Source organism: Pinus tabuliformis, chromosome 6 (assembly GCF_031772625.1).
Source record: "Pinus tabuliformis cultivar Carrire ecotype Pingquan chromosome 6, CPIR1, whole genome shotgun sequence".
NCBI classification, from domain to species: Eukaryota; Viridiplantae; Streptophyta; class Pinopsida; order Pinales; family Pinaceae; genus Pinus; species Pinus tabuliformis.
Genome location: NC_142292.1, coordinates 548404652 through 548419193, shown reverse-complemented (window position 1 = coordinate 548419193; position 14542 = coordinate 548404652). Strand labels below are relative to the sequence as shown.

The 14542-nt window shown below is 41.4% G+C and overlaps 1 protein-coding gene across 1 annotated transcript in view; it reads left to right on the top strand.

Moving 5' to 3' along the window:
• Positions 1-13612, top strand: part of LOC149259687 (zinc ion binding protein) — a 68095-nt gene extending 54483 nt beyond the window's left edge. Inside the window, exon 4 of the mRNA XM_089418945.1 lies at positions 13283-13612. Coding sequence (XP_089275071.1) covers positions 13283-13465 — 183 coding nt within the window. The 3' untranslated portion in view covers positions 13466-13612. The remainder of the gene's footprint in view (positions 1-13282) is intronic.
• The last annotated feature ends 930 nt before the right edge of the window (positions 13613-14542 follow it).

Genomic DNA, 14542 nt, shown 5'->3' with positions numbered 1-14542 from the left:
TGCAGCACTCCTGTGCCTCTCTCACTCCTACAGCCTGCTAGCTTTGCGTTGTCTCAGGACTCCTGCACTGTAGCTCTCTCTGCCGCTCCATCCGCATCCGTCTCTACCCGACTCAGCGAATCCTGCTACTCCTCTTTGGGGCTCTCGTAGTAAGGTCTAATCCAAGACGCTGGGTACCTCGAGGATCTTGCTCCTCATCGTCTGTAGTCTGCCTGACTACAGCTCGATGTCTCCCCACTTCCGCTCAAGTGGTGCATGTGCACTCATGGCACAGTCACTGTCTGTCAAAATTTCCTTCTCTGCCCGTGCTGGTGCTGCCTTAGTCTCAGAAGACTCTCCCTTACTTTTTTTCCTTGGGCATTGGGTCGCATAATGTAAAGTTTTGTAGATGTTCTATGCTAAGAGCAATTTCACTTTTCTCACAGCAATCATACAAGTAGATAAGCAAAATGCAGATAGAACATATAAGCAGATCTTACAGAAGACAAATCAGAAACAAGAAAAATGTATGTGTTTGTTTCGGCGGTCAACAGGATGCTTCAACCAGCAAAGTCTCCTTTGGTCAGCCAGCGCAGCATGTGTCACAACAACCCTCCAACCAGTAGATGAGTCAACCCAAGTCAGTTCTACAAAAGTCAACGCTGTCCTGAAAAGCCAACGCAGGGGCAGCAAGCTAAAAGTCAACGCAGCAGCAAAACGGTCAACCCTTTGACCTCGATTTTTGTGCCAGGTAGTATGGCCTTCAAAAATCGAACCTCCCACAAGTTTTCAGCTTGTTTGGACCAAGCGTTGACCAAAGTCAACGCTGGTCAAACTTCTGCGAAACCCTAGCAGCAGAAAAATCCTCTTCGTCCTTCCCACGTGTGGCTGAAATTCGTCCTCCAGGTAGCTCGTACTTTTTAGGATGAGAGAGGAAGATGTGAGTTGTGTTGTGAATAAATTCTCTCCAACTTTTCCTGTATATATATATCCATCAATGAGGGTGTGTGACACATCTGTTGGGCATGTGAGCCTACATTACAAAACTGGCTGACCTTTGCACATATAATTTATTAAGAATAATAAATTCAAAATATAAGTTCTGCTCATCGGATTAAGACTATTTTTATATGGATTTTACACCTCTCAGAAAGAGGAATCCAACAAAAATATTAGCCTCTTAATCTGAGCATCAGAACATGGAGTTTGGACCTAGTTGTCCAAATTTAACACTCCCTCTCAACTAGGGAGAACTCCATCTATTAGTGCAATTAACATCGTGAGTCATCCCGTCGAAACTTGCTTTGCTGGCTTCTTTATTTCAGAACAGAAGTGGGTCAGTCACAAAGACATCATTCCCCGACTGACATAATCAGTCCAGAGGTCCCAGACCTCACAAATCTTGATCCCAGATCAAGTGGTTGGACCATGCCATCCTAGATAGAGAGTACGGCAATCTCTGATGCGTCCATCAGTCTTTGCTAATAGTCTCTAGCTTTTCCACACCTCATTGGCCAAATGAGAGGTACTTCCCATGAGCCTTGAACTCAATGGGTAGGATGCATACGGGGCACAGATTAAATGAGTGGCGAACCAGCTCAATAATCACAAGGGTGGGGCAGAAGCATTATGAGTGCTTATAGCTCCGAGAAGCTATCCCCAAAGCCCCCCAGAGCTCCCAGAGCTCATCGTCCAACAGGACCCACATCATAGGGTCTTTCCACGACACCAAGACTCTCACGGAAGGTTAGGAACTTGACCTTCCCCAGGGGCTTAGTGAGAATATCCGCGACCTGCTCATCAGTTCCTATATGATCGAGCCTTACGGCGCCTCGCTGTACCATATCCCGGATAAAGTGGTACCTGATATCAATATGCTTGGATCGGTCGTGGAACACAGGATTCTCAGTCATACGAATCCCACTCTGATTATCACAGAGTATTTCAGTGGTATCTAGCACATGTTGGAACAGCTCACTAAAGAGCTTCCTCAACCAAACTGCTTCACAACAGGCCATACTAGCAGCAATGTATTCGGCCTCCGCGGTGCTCAAAGCCACCGACTTCTGCTTCCTGCTCATCCATGAGATCGAAGCAGAACCAAGATTGAAACAGCATCCAGATGTGCTCTTGCGATCCACCACACTGCCAGCCCAATCGGCATCAGTATATCCCCGAAGTATCACACTCCCGGCAGTGTATCTCAGCCCATGGTTTATCGTGCCCCGAAGATATCTCAAAAGATTCTTGGCACCAACCCAGTGAAAATAATGAGGCTCAACCATCTGTTGACTCAAAGTATTCACTGCAAAACATATGTCCGGACGGGTGTTCACTAAGAACATCAAAGCTCCTATGAGTTGACGATACTCAGTAGGATTGGCCAAGATAGGCCCTGCAGCGCTGCCACTCAACTTCTTAAAGTTGAGTTCCATTGGTGTCGACACGGACTTACAGTCCACCATCCCAAATCTTTCCAGAAGCTTCACAATATACTTTCCTTGAGAAAGGAAAATCTCTCCAGGTCTCTGCCAGACCTCCAGGCCTAGGAAATAGTGCATCAGTCCTAGGTCTTTCATCTCGAACTCAGCAGCAAGCTCCCTCTTACATTGATGAATGAGAGGGTCATCACCTGTCAGGAAGAGGTCGTCCACATACAGCACTAGAATGAGAGGCTTTCCTTCCTCAACCTTAAAGTAAAGGTTTGGATCAACATTGCTTCGAGTGAAGCCCAGCTTCATCAAGTAACTATCCATCCTCTCATACCAAGCTCTGGGTGCTTGCTTTAACCCATAGAGGGCTTTCTTCAACCTGCAGACATAAGTGTCTCGATCTTGAACTTCAAATCCCAGAGGTTGTTCTACATACACCTCTTCCTTTATTGCACCATGCAGAAAAGCGGTCTTGACATCCATCTGATGAAGACTCCATCCTTGCGTAGCAGCAAGGGCTATGATGGATCGGATGGTGGTATATCAAGCCACAGGTGCAAATATATCGTCATAGTCAATTCCTTCCTTTTGAGAGAAGCCACGGGCAACAAATCTTGCCTTGCCTTAAACTTTTCAACACTCCCATCAGATCCATGTTTAATCTTGTAGAGCCATTTAGCGGTGACAACAGATTTGTCCTTCGGTCTCGGGACCACATCCCAGACATCATTCTTCATAATAGCCTCATATTCTTCATGCATAGCATCCTTCCAGACTTGATGCTTGATGGCTTCTTCAAAAGATCCAGGTTCAGATTGTATAATAGTACTCATGGCAGCTAGATACCCTTGGTATCTACACGGCTTCTTGCTTTCTCGGAATGTTCCCCTTGGGGCAGCATGACCCTCAGCATCTTCGAGGGTGTCCCTGAGCCATGATGGCCTCTTTCCTAGAGAAGGGGAAGGATCAATAGGGTCCATTGGCCCTTCAACATCAGGCATAGTCTCATCCTGGGGTTCTTCCAGATTTCCAGGTCTTTCTTCATGGTTTTCTTCAGATCTAGGAAGATCTACTACTTTCTTCAGGGAAGCATCTTCGTCAAAAGTGACATCATGGCTTATCTCTACTTCCCTTTGACCAGGTACATAGACTCTATATGCCTTAGAAGTCTCACTGTAGCCCACAAACATTCCTTTCTTCCCAGTAGCATCCAGCTTACTTCTCTTTTCTTTCGGCACATGAAAATAGACAGGACATCCAAAAATTCTAAAATGTGAGACATCAGGTTTCTTACCAGAGAAAACCTCTTCGGGAGTTTTGGAGTCCAAAGCGGAATGAGGGCATCGGTTTTGAATGTACACAGCAGTATTTGCAGCTTCTCCCCACAGAAACTTTGGAAGACCCTGGTCACATAGCATGGCACGGGCAGCTTCCACAATAGTCCTATTCTTGCGTTCAGCAACACCATTTTGCTCAGGAGTATATGCAGTGGTAGTCTCCCTCTTAATGCCAGCTTCTCTGCAAAAGTCTTTGAACTCATTTGACTCATATTCAGTGCCATTGTCAGTCCTCAAAATCTTGATCTTCTTTCCGGTCATATTTTCCACCAAGGCTTTGAAGGTACGGAACCACATGAAAGCCTCATCCTTCTTCTTCAAGAAGTATATCCAGGTTTTGCGAGAGAAGTCATCAGTAAATGTCATATAGTAAGAACATCCCCCCAGGGATGTTACAGGCAACATACCGGAAAGATCAGAATGGACCAGTTGCAATATCTCAGATGTCTTTGTGACACTTGAGGGGAAAGGTCCCCTTGTATGTTTTCCTTCAGCACAGCCCTTACATACACCTTTATGATTATTTCCAAAATCAAGCATCCCTGTCACCACCTTCCTTGCTTCGGGAAGAGCCTTGTAATGAAGGTGTCCAAATCTTCGGTGCCATAGTTCGGTTTGACGGATAGTATCACAAGTCATAGCTCCCAACGGACTCCCTCCAACCTGGTAGAGTGTACCAACTCTAAAACCAATTGAGATAGCTTCCTTGAAGCTCTTCTTCCACATGAGTACCTTTCCATCAGAGAAAGTTACATTGAATCCTTTGTCTTCCATGGCAGATACAGACACAAGGTTCTTCTTCAATTTGGGTACATAGAGTACATCTTGTAGATGGAGGACTTGTCCTTGAGACAAGTGGAGGGTCACAGTCCCGGTCCCTTTCACAGGATAAGTGGCATTATCCCCAAGGATAATTTCTAGATTAGTATCCCTTTCAACCATGTCAGAAAGTGCTTCCTTGAATCTGGTGATGTGTCTTGAGGCACCACTATCGATTAGCCAGACATCCATAGTGTCGGGCGGAGATGCAGCTGAGAGAGCAGATATTAGAATATACTCATTTCTTTTATCAACAACATTAGACTCCTCATACCTGGTATTTCTGGTCCTTTTAGAAGGTGGATGGTTTCCTTCAAAGTGAGCCTTCCTCTTTCCTTTGGATTTGTCATTTCTTTGATTCCCATTCCTTCGGTTGTTGTTGTTGTCGTCACTATCGGGAGAATTCTTTTGGAAGGGGCATTCTCTAGCATAGTGTCCAGTCCTATGGCAGGTGAAACATTTACCCTTCTTCTTTTGAGTCTTAGTCCTTCCTTTGTCCTTGGAACCACCAGAGTTCTTCTTTCGGGAATGAGCAACATAGGTAGCATTTCTTTCATTATCAAATTCCTTCATCCTTGTTTCTTCTTGCATACATCTAGACAGAAGCTCATCAAAGTTAGGGATGGTATTATTGTTGAGAATGGTAGTTGTGAATACTTGCCATTCATATGGAAGTCCTCCAAGTGCGGTGAGAACCATCTCACGATCAGCTATTGTCTCCCCAATAGCTAGCAGATTGTTCCTGGTTTCGGTCAACTTCATAAAGAAAGTTTGAATAGACTCGTCTCGGCCCTTCTTCATATTCTTCAACTTGTTCTTGAGGAATAGCACTTGGTTCACATTGTTTACTCGGAACATAAGTATCAGTTTGTCATACATTTCCTTGGATGTGCCTAGTTCAGATATGTAGGCAACCAGACTCTTATTTATGGATTCCCTGATCAACAGTTTTGCTCTGATTTCTCCCTTCTTATACTTGTGTTTAACAGCAGCAGAGGCATTTGATGGAGGACATCTTCCAGGCATGGAAGTCATCACTTCCAGTCAGCTTGTCATTCTCCCTGAATTCAAGCTTAGAGGAATCCATTTCCTTCGATGATGATTGCTATAGATAGAGTTTGTCTTCACCTCAGCTCCGATACCATGTAAAGTTTTGTAGATGTTCTATGCTAAGAGCAATTTCACTTTCCTCACAGCAATCATACAAGTAGATAAGCAAAATGCAGATAGAACATATAAGCAGATCTTACAGAAGACAAATCAGAAACAAGAAAAATGTATGTGTTTGTTTCGGCGGTCAACAGGATGCTTCAACCAGCAAAGTCTCCTTTGGTTAGCCAGCCCAGCATGTGTCACAACAACCCTCCAACCAGTAGATGAGTCAACCCAAGTCAGTTCTACAAAAGTTAACGTTGTCCTGAAAAGCCAACGCAGGGGCAGCAAGCTAAAAGTCAACGCAGCAGCAAAACGGTCAACCCTTTGACCTCGATTTTTGTGCCAGGTAGTATGGCCTTCAAAAATCGAACCTCCCACAAGTTTTCAGCTTGTTTGGACCAAGCGTTGACCAAAGTCAACGCTGGTCAAACTTCTGCGAAACCCTAGCAGCAGAAACCCTAGCAGCAGAAAAATCCTCTTCGTCCTTCCCACGTGTGGCTGAAATTCGTCCTCCAGGTAGCTCGTACTTTTTAGGATGAGAGAGGAAGATGTGAGTTGTGTTGTGAATAAATTCTCTCCAACTTTTCCTGTATATATATATCCATCAATGAGGGTGTGTGACACATCTGTTGGGCATGTGAGCCTACATTACAAAACTGGCTGACCTTTGCACATATAATTTATTAAGAATAATAAATTTAAAATATAAGTTCTGCTCATCGGATTAAGACTATTTTTATATGGATTTTACGCCTCTCAGAAAGAGGAATCCAACAAAAATATTAGCCTCTTAATCTGAGCATCAGAACATGGAGTTTGGACCTAGTTGTCCAAATTTAACACATAATGACCCATCTCCTCACAATGGAAGCACTTGATCTTGGAGAGTTCTTTCTTCTTCCGCTTCTCTTGCTTTCCCTCAGAAGCTAGGGCCACATCCTTCTCCTCCTGCTTGACTTTGATCCCTTTGTTGCTGCTATCTGTCTTTGACTGCTGTCTGATCTCTTTCTGGCGAAGCGCTGCCCACATCTCGTCCCAAGGTAGGAGAGTCCCTCTGCCCAGGATGCTCTGGACAAACACTTCCCACTCTTTTGAGACAGCATTCAGGGCTGTCCTCACCATAAGCTCCTGATCCCTGTTGATCCTATAACAGTCAACTGATCTCGGATCTCATTCAGTCCTCCGAGGAAGGAGTCAATCGCCTGACCCTTCTTCATTTGATACGACCTCATCTGGTTCTCGAGCAACATTCTTCTCTGCACAAAAGTATGCTGGTATAGGTTCTGAAGAGCCTCCCACATCTCAACTGCCGTTTCCTTCTCGGCTATATGTGGTACCAAATGATCCTTGACCCCGTCAAGGATAATGCACTTGGCCCTCGCCATCGCCTCCTCTTACTTGTCATTATCATTGGGGTCGACTGGGATAGCTATAACCTTCAAGGCGAAGTTTTTGACACAATTCCTGTCAAGCACTGATAAGATTCTAGCCTTCCAGACTGCGAAGTTTGATGCTCTGTCTAGTCTATCCTGGTCTCTTACCCCGTGTAGTACCATGACGCTCCTCTACTTCCTCTGGAAGTTCTCTGTTCGACTCTTCTGAGTCTCTACTTCCTGTCTGGAAGTTCTCTTCTAGACCCCCTCTGAGTCCTGATTTCCCTCCTAGAAATCCTTTCGCCGCTTGTCGAGATGCCCCTTACTCTGATCGTCTTGTGCAATTGCACCGCTGATTCGGGTTCCTCGGCTAGAAACCCTCGGTAACAACTCCTCTATCCCTGCTCTGTCAGATACTGTTATGACTACAGTGCCTCACTAGCTCTACTATGCAATATTCTTGTAGCCTTCTAGACCCCAACAACTGCCTCTCTGTGAACTGCGTCAGCCCCTCTTTGCCTCACGCTGCCTCTGCGTCACCCTGATTGGGTCTGCGTTAGCCCTGGGATGCCCTGCGTCAGCCCTCTGGCCTGCTGCGTCAGCAACGCTGGCCTCTCTGAGGCTATACGTAGTTCTCGACTTCTTCTGCGAGGCTCTAGTTGGCTTTGCGTCACACTTCCTTGGCTTCTGCGCTACTAGAAACAACTTTTGTCACCTCGGGACAACTGTTTTCTGCTGCTATTGCTCCGTTCGGCTGATGTCTTTTAGTCCTCTTGTGATCTGCAATCATGCTTTGATACCATGTTGAAGTTTCTAATTTTACTTAATTTAGAAACCCTTCATGCACTTTTTTTGACTTATTCCTACCTACTTGTTATTTTCTTTAACAAATTATTTACAAAGTAAGTACTGAAAATAAACACCAGTGCATGCTCAACATATTACAGATCAACAACTAAAAGAAACAAGAACAAACACACCACATGACACCATTATTTTTGGACCAATGTCCCCAGAAAAACCCAATGCGAGAAAATCGATGCAGCGATTTGAGGGTTTTCTTATTAAGCAATATCAGAGTACAATTTGGGTGCCGTAACTGGCCTACCCAATAGAGATTTTCCTTAGCAGCTATACCTCAGTTTGAGAGAAATCTCCTGGCTGAAACCCTGGAAAACCCTTTTGGCAGCTCTTTAGCACAAAACTGCTCCTGCAATCCCAATGTCTACCCAATCTGGACTGCGTCAGCCCCTCTCTGTCTCACGTTGGCCCTGCGTCAGCTTTTCTTGGCCTGCGTCTACCCTAGGAGGCCCTGCATCAGCTCTGGGAGCCTCTGTGTCAGCTACGCTGGCCTCTTTGGTGCTCTACGCAGCACTTGGTTGCCTCTGCGTGGCCCTATGTGAGCCCTTGCTGACTCTGCGTCACCCTCCTTGGCTGTTGTGCTGCTCTCCCGGAACAATCTCTGCCTTCTCCGTTCCTATGTACTTAATGCCCCTCAGCTGCTCTCCCGATCACTGATTCTTTCTCTTAGCAAAGCCTGCTCTAGAGAATAAAATGACTGATCATCTGGTGTGATCTCCAAGTGACCCTCAAGCCTTCTCTTATACTTTCCCTGTTGGCGATTCGACGGCCAAGATTAAGTCCCTAATCAACGGCTAAGATTAGATCTGGCTTGATCCATGTCTTTTGGACCACTCTTAACACATATTCATATTAATACACATTCATATTTTATTTTCCCTAAGTTTAGACTTTTAGGGACTCCATTAAAAAATATTAATTATTCTAATATCTCTTGATCTGTTTAGAATCTGCCCAAACCCTTTCTGGGTATTGGAAATCTCATGTGCCCTAACCTCTCCACCAAATTTCGTGGCTAGAGCACATCCGATGCTACCCCAAATCAACAAAAATCCCTTCCTTTGCTAGAAGGGAGTGTTGAAGCTTATAGTAGCTTCGGAAGGTATTCTACATAGGCTTGGTGTCTTAGCATGTGGAAGATGATTTATTGCCTCTTTAGGTGCTTTCTTGGTGGAGTAAGTGATTTATGTCTTCTTTCCTAAGTCTAACTTAGGAAAAGTACAATAATTAAAGTAAATTAATTATTGTGGACTATTAAGTCATTTTTTAAGGATAAATAATTTAATTATTTAAGTGACTTAGAAATGATCTCAACCATTGATCTCCAAGATCTTCTAGAAGGGAGATTAGGGTTAGGGATTTGGGCTTAATGAAGATTATAAAAGAAGCCTAAGGAAGAGGTGAAGACACAAGAGAGGAGACACAACAAGAGAAAACAATTTTCTCTAGTGTGAGTGGCTCAATAAATTGAAGCGTAGAGGAGGAAGACTACAAGAGGATTCAAGGGTGTATCTAGGACGCTGAATTGTTGGAGATTGTAGGGTCGAGTTATTGAAGGGAGAGGGAGGTCGATTTGATTTGAGAAGCCGATTTTTCCAAGGCCAAATTTTCTAAGGCGCAATGGCAGCTCAAAGGGAAGGTGCAGGGTCAATTTGCTGGCAAATTGTTGGGCCAAAACTCTCCAAGCCGAAGTTCTTTCGGAGGCCAATTTCAAGTAGGTCGAATTCCTTGGGCTGAATTCATCTAAATTAGAGAAATTTTGAGGTCTAAAATGGGCCTCAAAACAAAAATCTACAACCAAAATCAACTTTATAAGAGCCAATAGGATTCAAGATGATGATGTCAACCATGGGGGATGATTTACCATTTTTGGAGTAAAAAGTTAAAAAGATTAAAATAAAAAATCTATTTTTTCAACTCGTATTTTCAACTTATCTACCTACGGTTTTACTCAAATTTCGAGTGGGAGCACTCGTTGGATGCAGAATTTAATTCCACTTCCAAGAAGTATCCATGTTGCATACTTTCGATGGACCTTGCAACACGAAAAATGAGAAATACGTGAAAAACATGATTGTAAAATTTATTGGTGTGGCATTTAGTTCATTGTTATGAAATGAATATGACGACTGAAGCAAAACAGTGACAAAGTGAGGGTTTAGAGAGCAAACCCTTGGCCCAAGGCCTTGAAAATAACTTGCCCAAAATGCCAAAAATTCATCCAATGATTATGCCACTTGAAAACACAAATTTTGAGCCAATTTTCTCTGCAAAACACACCAAGTATTTAGTCCAAAAAAATAAGAGATGGGCAGAGATCAAACTAGGGCTAAAAAAGGGGCAATGCTAGGCCCAATATGGCCAGCGTTGAGGAGAGAGAGGGCTAGAAGGGTCAGCGCTAGAGGGAGGAGGGCTTAGAAAGATTAACGACTTGGGGAAAGTCCTAAAGGGTTGCCGTGGGTCGCACAAGGTTCACTACCTAGGGTTTGAGGCTGAAAAGGGGAGCTGTAAGCCCTTTGGAGGGCTACGACTTGGAGGAAGAGGGAGGACGAAGGGATTCGAGAGGGGAAGGAGGCTAGCGGGGGAGGAAGGAGGGGAGGGGAGGAAGGTCGAGAGGAAGAGGAGGGTCGAGGGTTAGAAGAGGCCCGCAAGGCCTGCAACCAAGGGAAGGAGGGTAGGCCGAGGCCTTAGAGGCTTGTGACCTAGCCTAGGAGGTCCAAAAAGATGACGCTGGGCCCTCAAAGGGTGACGTTGGGGCCACAAAGGCTGACGCAGGGCTAGGAGAGGAAGACACTAGCCTTGGAGAGGGTGGATCTGGGCCCAGGAGCCCTAAAACTTTTAAACCCTTGCTCCAAAAAATTAATTTGCTTCAAATCTGCAATTTGCTTCAAATTTTCTTCAGTAGCTAGCCCTGCAAAAATTTTGGAGACTAGATATTACTCTCAAGGGCCTAGATCTAGCTCTAATCCAACTCTTCTCACTTGATCTAACCTGCACAAATGAATTTACAAATACCCAAAACCCCAATATATACAAAAATCTCAGAACCCCAAAACCCCAATATATACAAAAATCTCAGAACCCCAAAACCCCAGTTAGAAAAAATAAATTACAAAATATATTATACAAATTTATTTACAAATATACAAATATACAATGCTTTTAAAAAGAATTTTGAGAAATAATTTTTTTAGAGATTTTTTGATAAATGGCTAAGTATACTTTGGAAAATAAATGCAAGTTACAACCTTAGCGAAGTTAGATAAACCAGTGTTGATAATATCGGTATCGACAAAGTATCGACGAGGGTCCAGAAAACATCTTATCGGCCATATTGACGAAAATATCAGCAAATATCGACAAGCATAAGTAATCAATGTTTGTTTTGTTTTGTTTGTTTGTTTGTTTTTGTTTTGTTTTTTTTTACTATTCAGATTTTTGAACATAGCCGATATTTTCAGAATATGACGATATTTTGCCAATATTTTCAAAATATTGCGATATTTTGAAAATATCGCGATATTTATTTGACAATATATCGTTTTGCCAAAAATATCGCGATATTTATTTGACAATATATCGTTTTGCCGAAAATATTGCGATATTAGTGAATATCGCCGATATATTTCCGATGTTATCAACACTGAGATAAACCATAAAAATATTTGAAGTCCAAACAAAGTCAGCCCAAGGATTGGGGAACCTACAAACACTACATATTTTCTTCAAGAAAACTTGTTAGACATGTGGCAAATCAGATCACCTAGGATAGACCCAAAATCTGCCAATATAATGTTCCTATCACCATCTAATGAATAAATAAACTTTTAAAATTTCAAGCACAATATAAGAATGCCTGTACCCAGCACATACCACAAATTAGCAGACAATAAACACCATGAACTGCACCACAACGTCTTTATTATGATTCAAAAAAACATTCCTAGCGGGACAATAGTGTTACATCAGATTTTTTGTAGAATTTTCTTAGCCAAACATCAGAGGGCTTGAGACACAAATGATTCTTAATTTGTAGATAAATCCTCCAAGTAGAAAAATAACGGCTAGTTGGCTTGATCCTCGTCAAAATTCTCTCGGCCGTGGAAAAATATTTGATTATCTTTTAATCGCCACTGTCGAAAATATTTAATTTTTGAAGAATTTTCGAATTTCTCATTAAACCCATTATTTATTAGCTCAAAATTAATTATTTTGAGCCAATTTTCTCAAAAAATTGATCTTAACTTAACCACCAAGATTCAATGGTCCAATTTTTCTTAAAATTCATAATATTCCCTTAGTGTGGGACCTCCAAAAATTAATTTCTTTGACACCCACGAATTTTTCCAGTTGGAGAATCTAATTTCTCTAAGACTTTAATTAATTAAATTTCTGGCTTATGATTTTAATTTTTTTTTGCTAGAAAATTTAATTGATTGACACTTGAGGGGATTAATAATTTTTCCACCCTCTAATATTTTAGCCATGATTTCTAAGTATGAGGGACCATGCACTAAAATATTTTTTACATAAGATAATTACATTTTCAACCCTCAAATGGGGAACACCCGTTCGGTATATACCTTCAAATTACATACTCAATTCTGCGACACAATATGATCTCGTAGACCAAGTGATTTGTAATAAAATAATTTAGCTAACTAGCTTAAAGTATTCCCAAACCACTTTTACATAAGACTCGACTAAAACACTAGGACTCACCTAGGACTTTGACGAAGAATTCCACTCTAGCTTTGGAGTGCGGTTGGAGGGCAAAATCTGCCGACTATCCATGTTTAGAAATACAGATGAGTCAGTGAGATGAAAAACCTGCTAAAATGAAACTCTTGTCAAAATAATAGGCTTACCTAGGTTGTTACATACATACACAGTCTTACTAGCATCATTTACATTATAAATTTTTAGAATGGGTTTACAAGGACTGAATGAACTGATGACTGATGATCCGATCCTTCGAATTTTTTTTGGCATATTTGCTTCGCTGTAACATTGACAAAAAGTGTGCAACACAGTGTTAGTCTTCTTGTATGAAATTATTATAGTTGTAGGAAGTTCCCAATTCCATTTATATAAGTTGTTTTGTCAGTGCACCTTCTTGGTGAATGATGGTAGAAATCTAGATTTGTCTTTAATGCCATTGCTGTCAATGCCAATGCATATACAACATTTATATGTATCGTTCATATTATTCTTATGTATGCTAATTTTCTTTATTTTTCCATTGAATTTATTTAATTCTTTATTTACGTTCTTTTGGTCTAAAATTGTGTTTTGACTGTCTTTGTGTTTGGGTTTCTTGTCATAGCCATTGGCATTGGTTTGTGGAGCTTGTGGTTCTGAGAAATCAAGAGAGAAGTTGCAAATGTGGTCATGTAAAACATGTACATTAGAGAATCCTGTCAATATTGATAGATGTTCTGCATGTGACCAATGGCGATATTCTTATGGTCCACCTGTGTCTGTGAGTGCACCAAATGTGGGAACTTAAAAGGTACTACCGAGTTGGCAAAATTAACATTGGATCTTTGGATTAGTGAGCTTATAAAGTAAACGATGCATGGATTATTCTACTTAATTTATGTGATTTCTTACTTTTTCTTTGAACATTTGTAAACTCAATGTTGTTTCTACTTGAGCTTAGATACTTATGGTTTGTCAGACAAACTATAATATAGTTATATTTCCTAAAGGTTAGGAACATTCTGAGTTAATAACCTCTCATTGATCACATGCATATCTCTCAGTATCGATTTATCCATGATGCTTCTTGCTAAAATATAAGGCTTTAATAGTAATGTTATAAGTAGCTTCCATGTCAATTTAAACAAATATATGCCAGGAAAATAGACAGATCAAAATGTTTTGACGAAATTTGTACTTGCAGCTCTCTCAAAATAGTTTCCCTAACTAAAGAGTCAAGACTCTCAATGGAGAAATTAATAAATAAAACACTTGATCAAGAAAGGAATGGAGAAATTACCTCTTTCATCCATAAACAGGTACAAAGTATATCAAATAATAGGTAGCCATATATCGACCAAGACTAGTGTCAGCCTTAGAGATTCTCCTTTATTTCACTCTCTTCCTGCAAACTATGTAGATTATCGTTGGCTAAATTCTCTTTAGAGCAACGTTGAATAATGTTTGCTTTTAGACACATTACATGTCTTCAATTAATTACAAATTGATTATATTTGTTCAATTGCCTTTTGATGTAAGGTTTAGAGATTGACTTGCAAGCAATTAATAACATAAATCAAATTATTTTACATCTTACATAATTAGTAACACATCATAACAAAGTACAATACTGGTCTGTTGAACAAACGATGTTGGTTTCTACAAGCGAGTTCTGTAATTGCAGCCATTTCACTGCAAATTGAAAGTTAAATTTTAGACAATATATATCAATTGGCCGTAAACTCAACAGCGATTACTTAAATGTTAGTGATGAAGATCCACTTTGCTGAAGGTAATTTTTTATGTTAGTTATTTTCTTGTATGAAAATTTGATCTCCCGTTATGTTTTCCTAGAAAAAAGTTGTGATTTCTTTAAGTAATAACT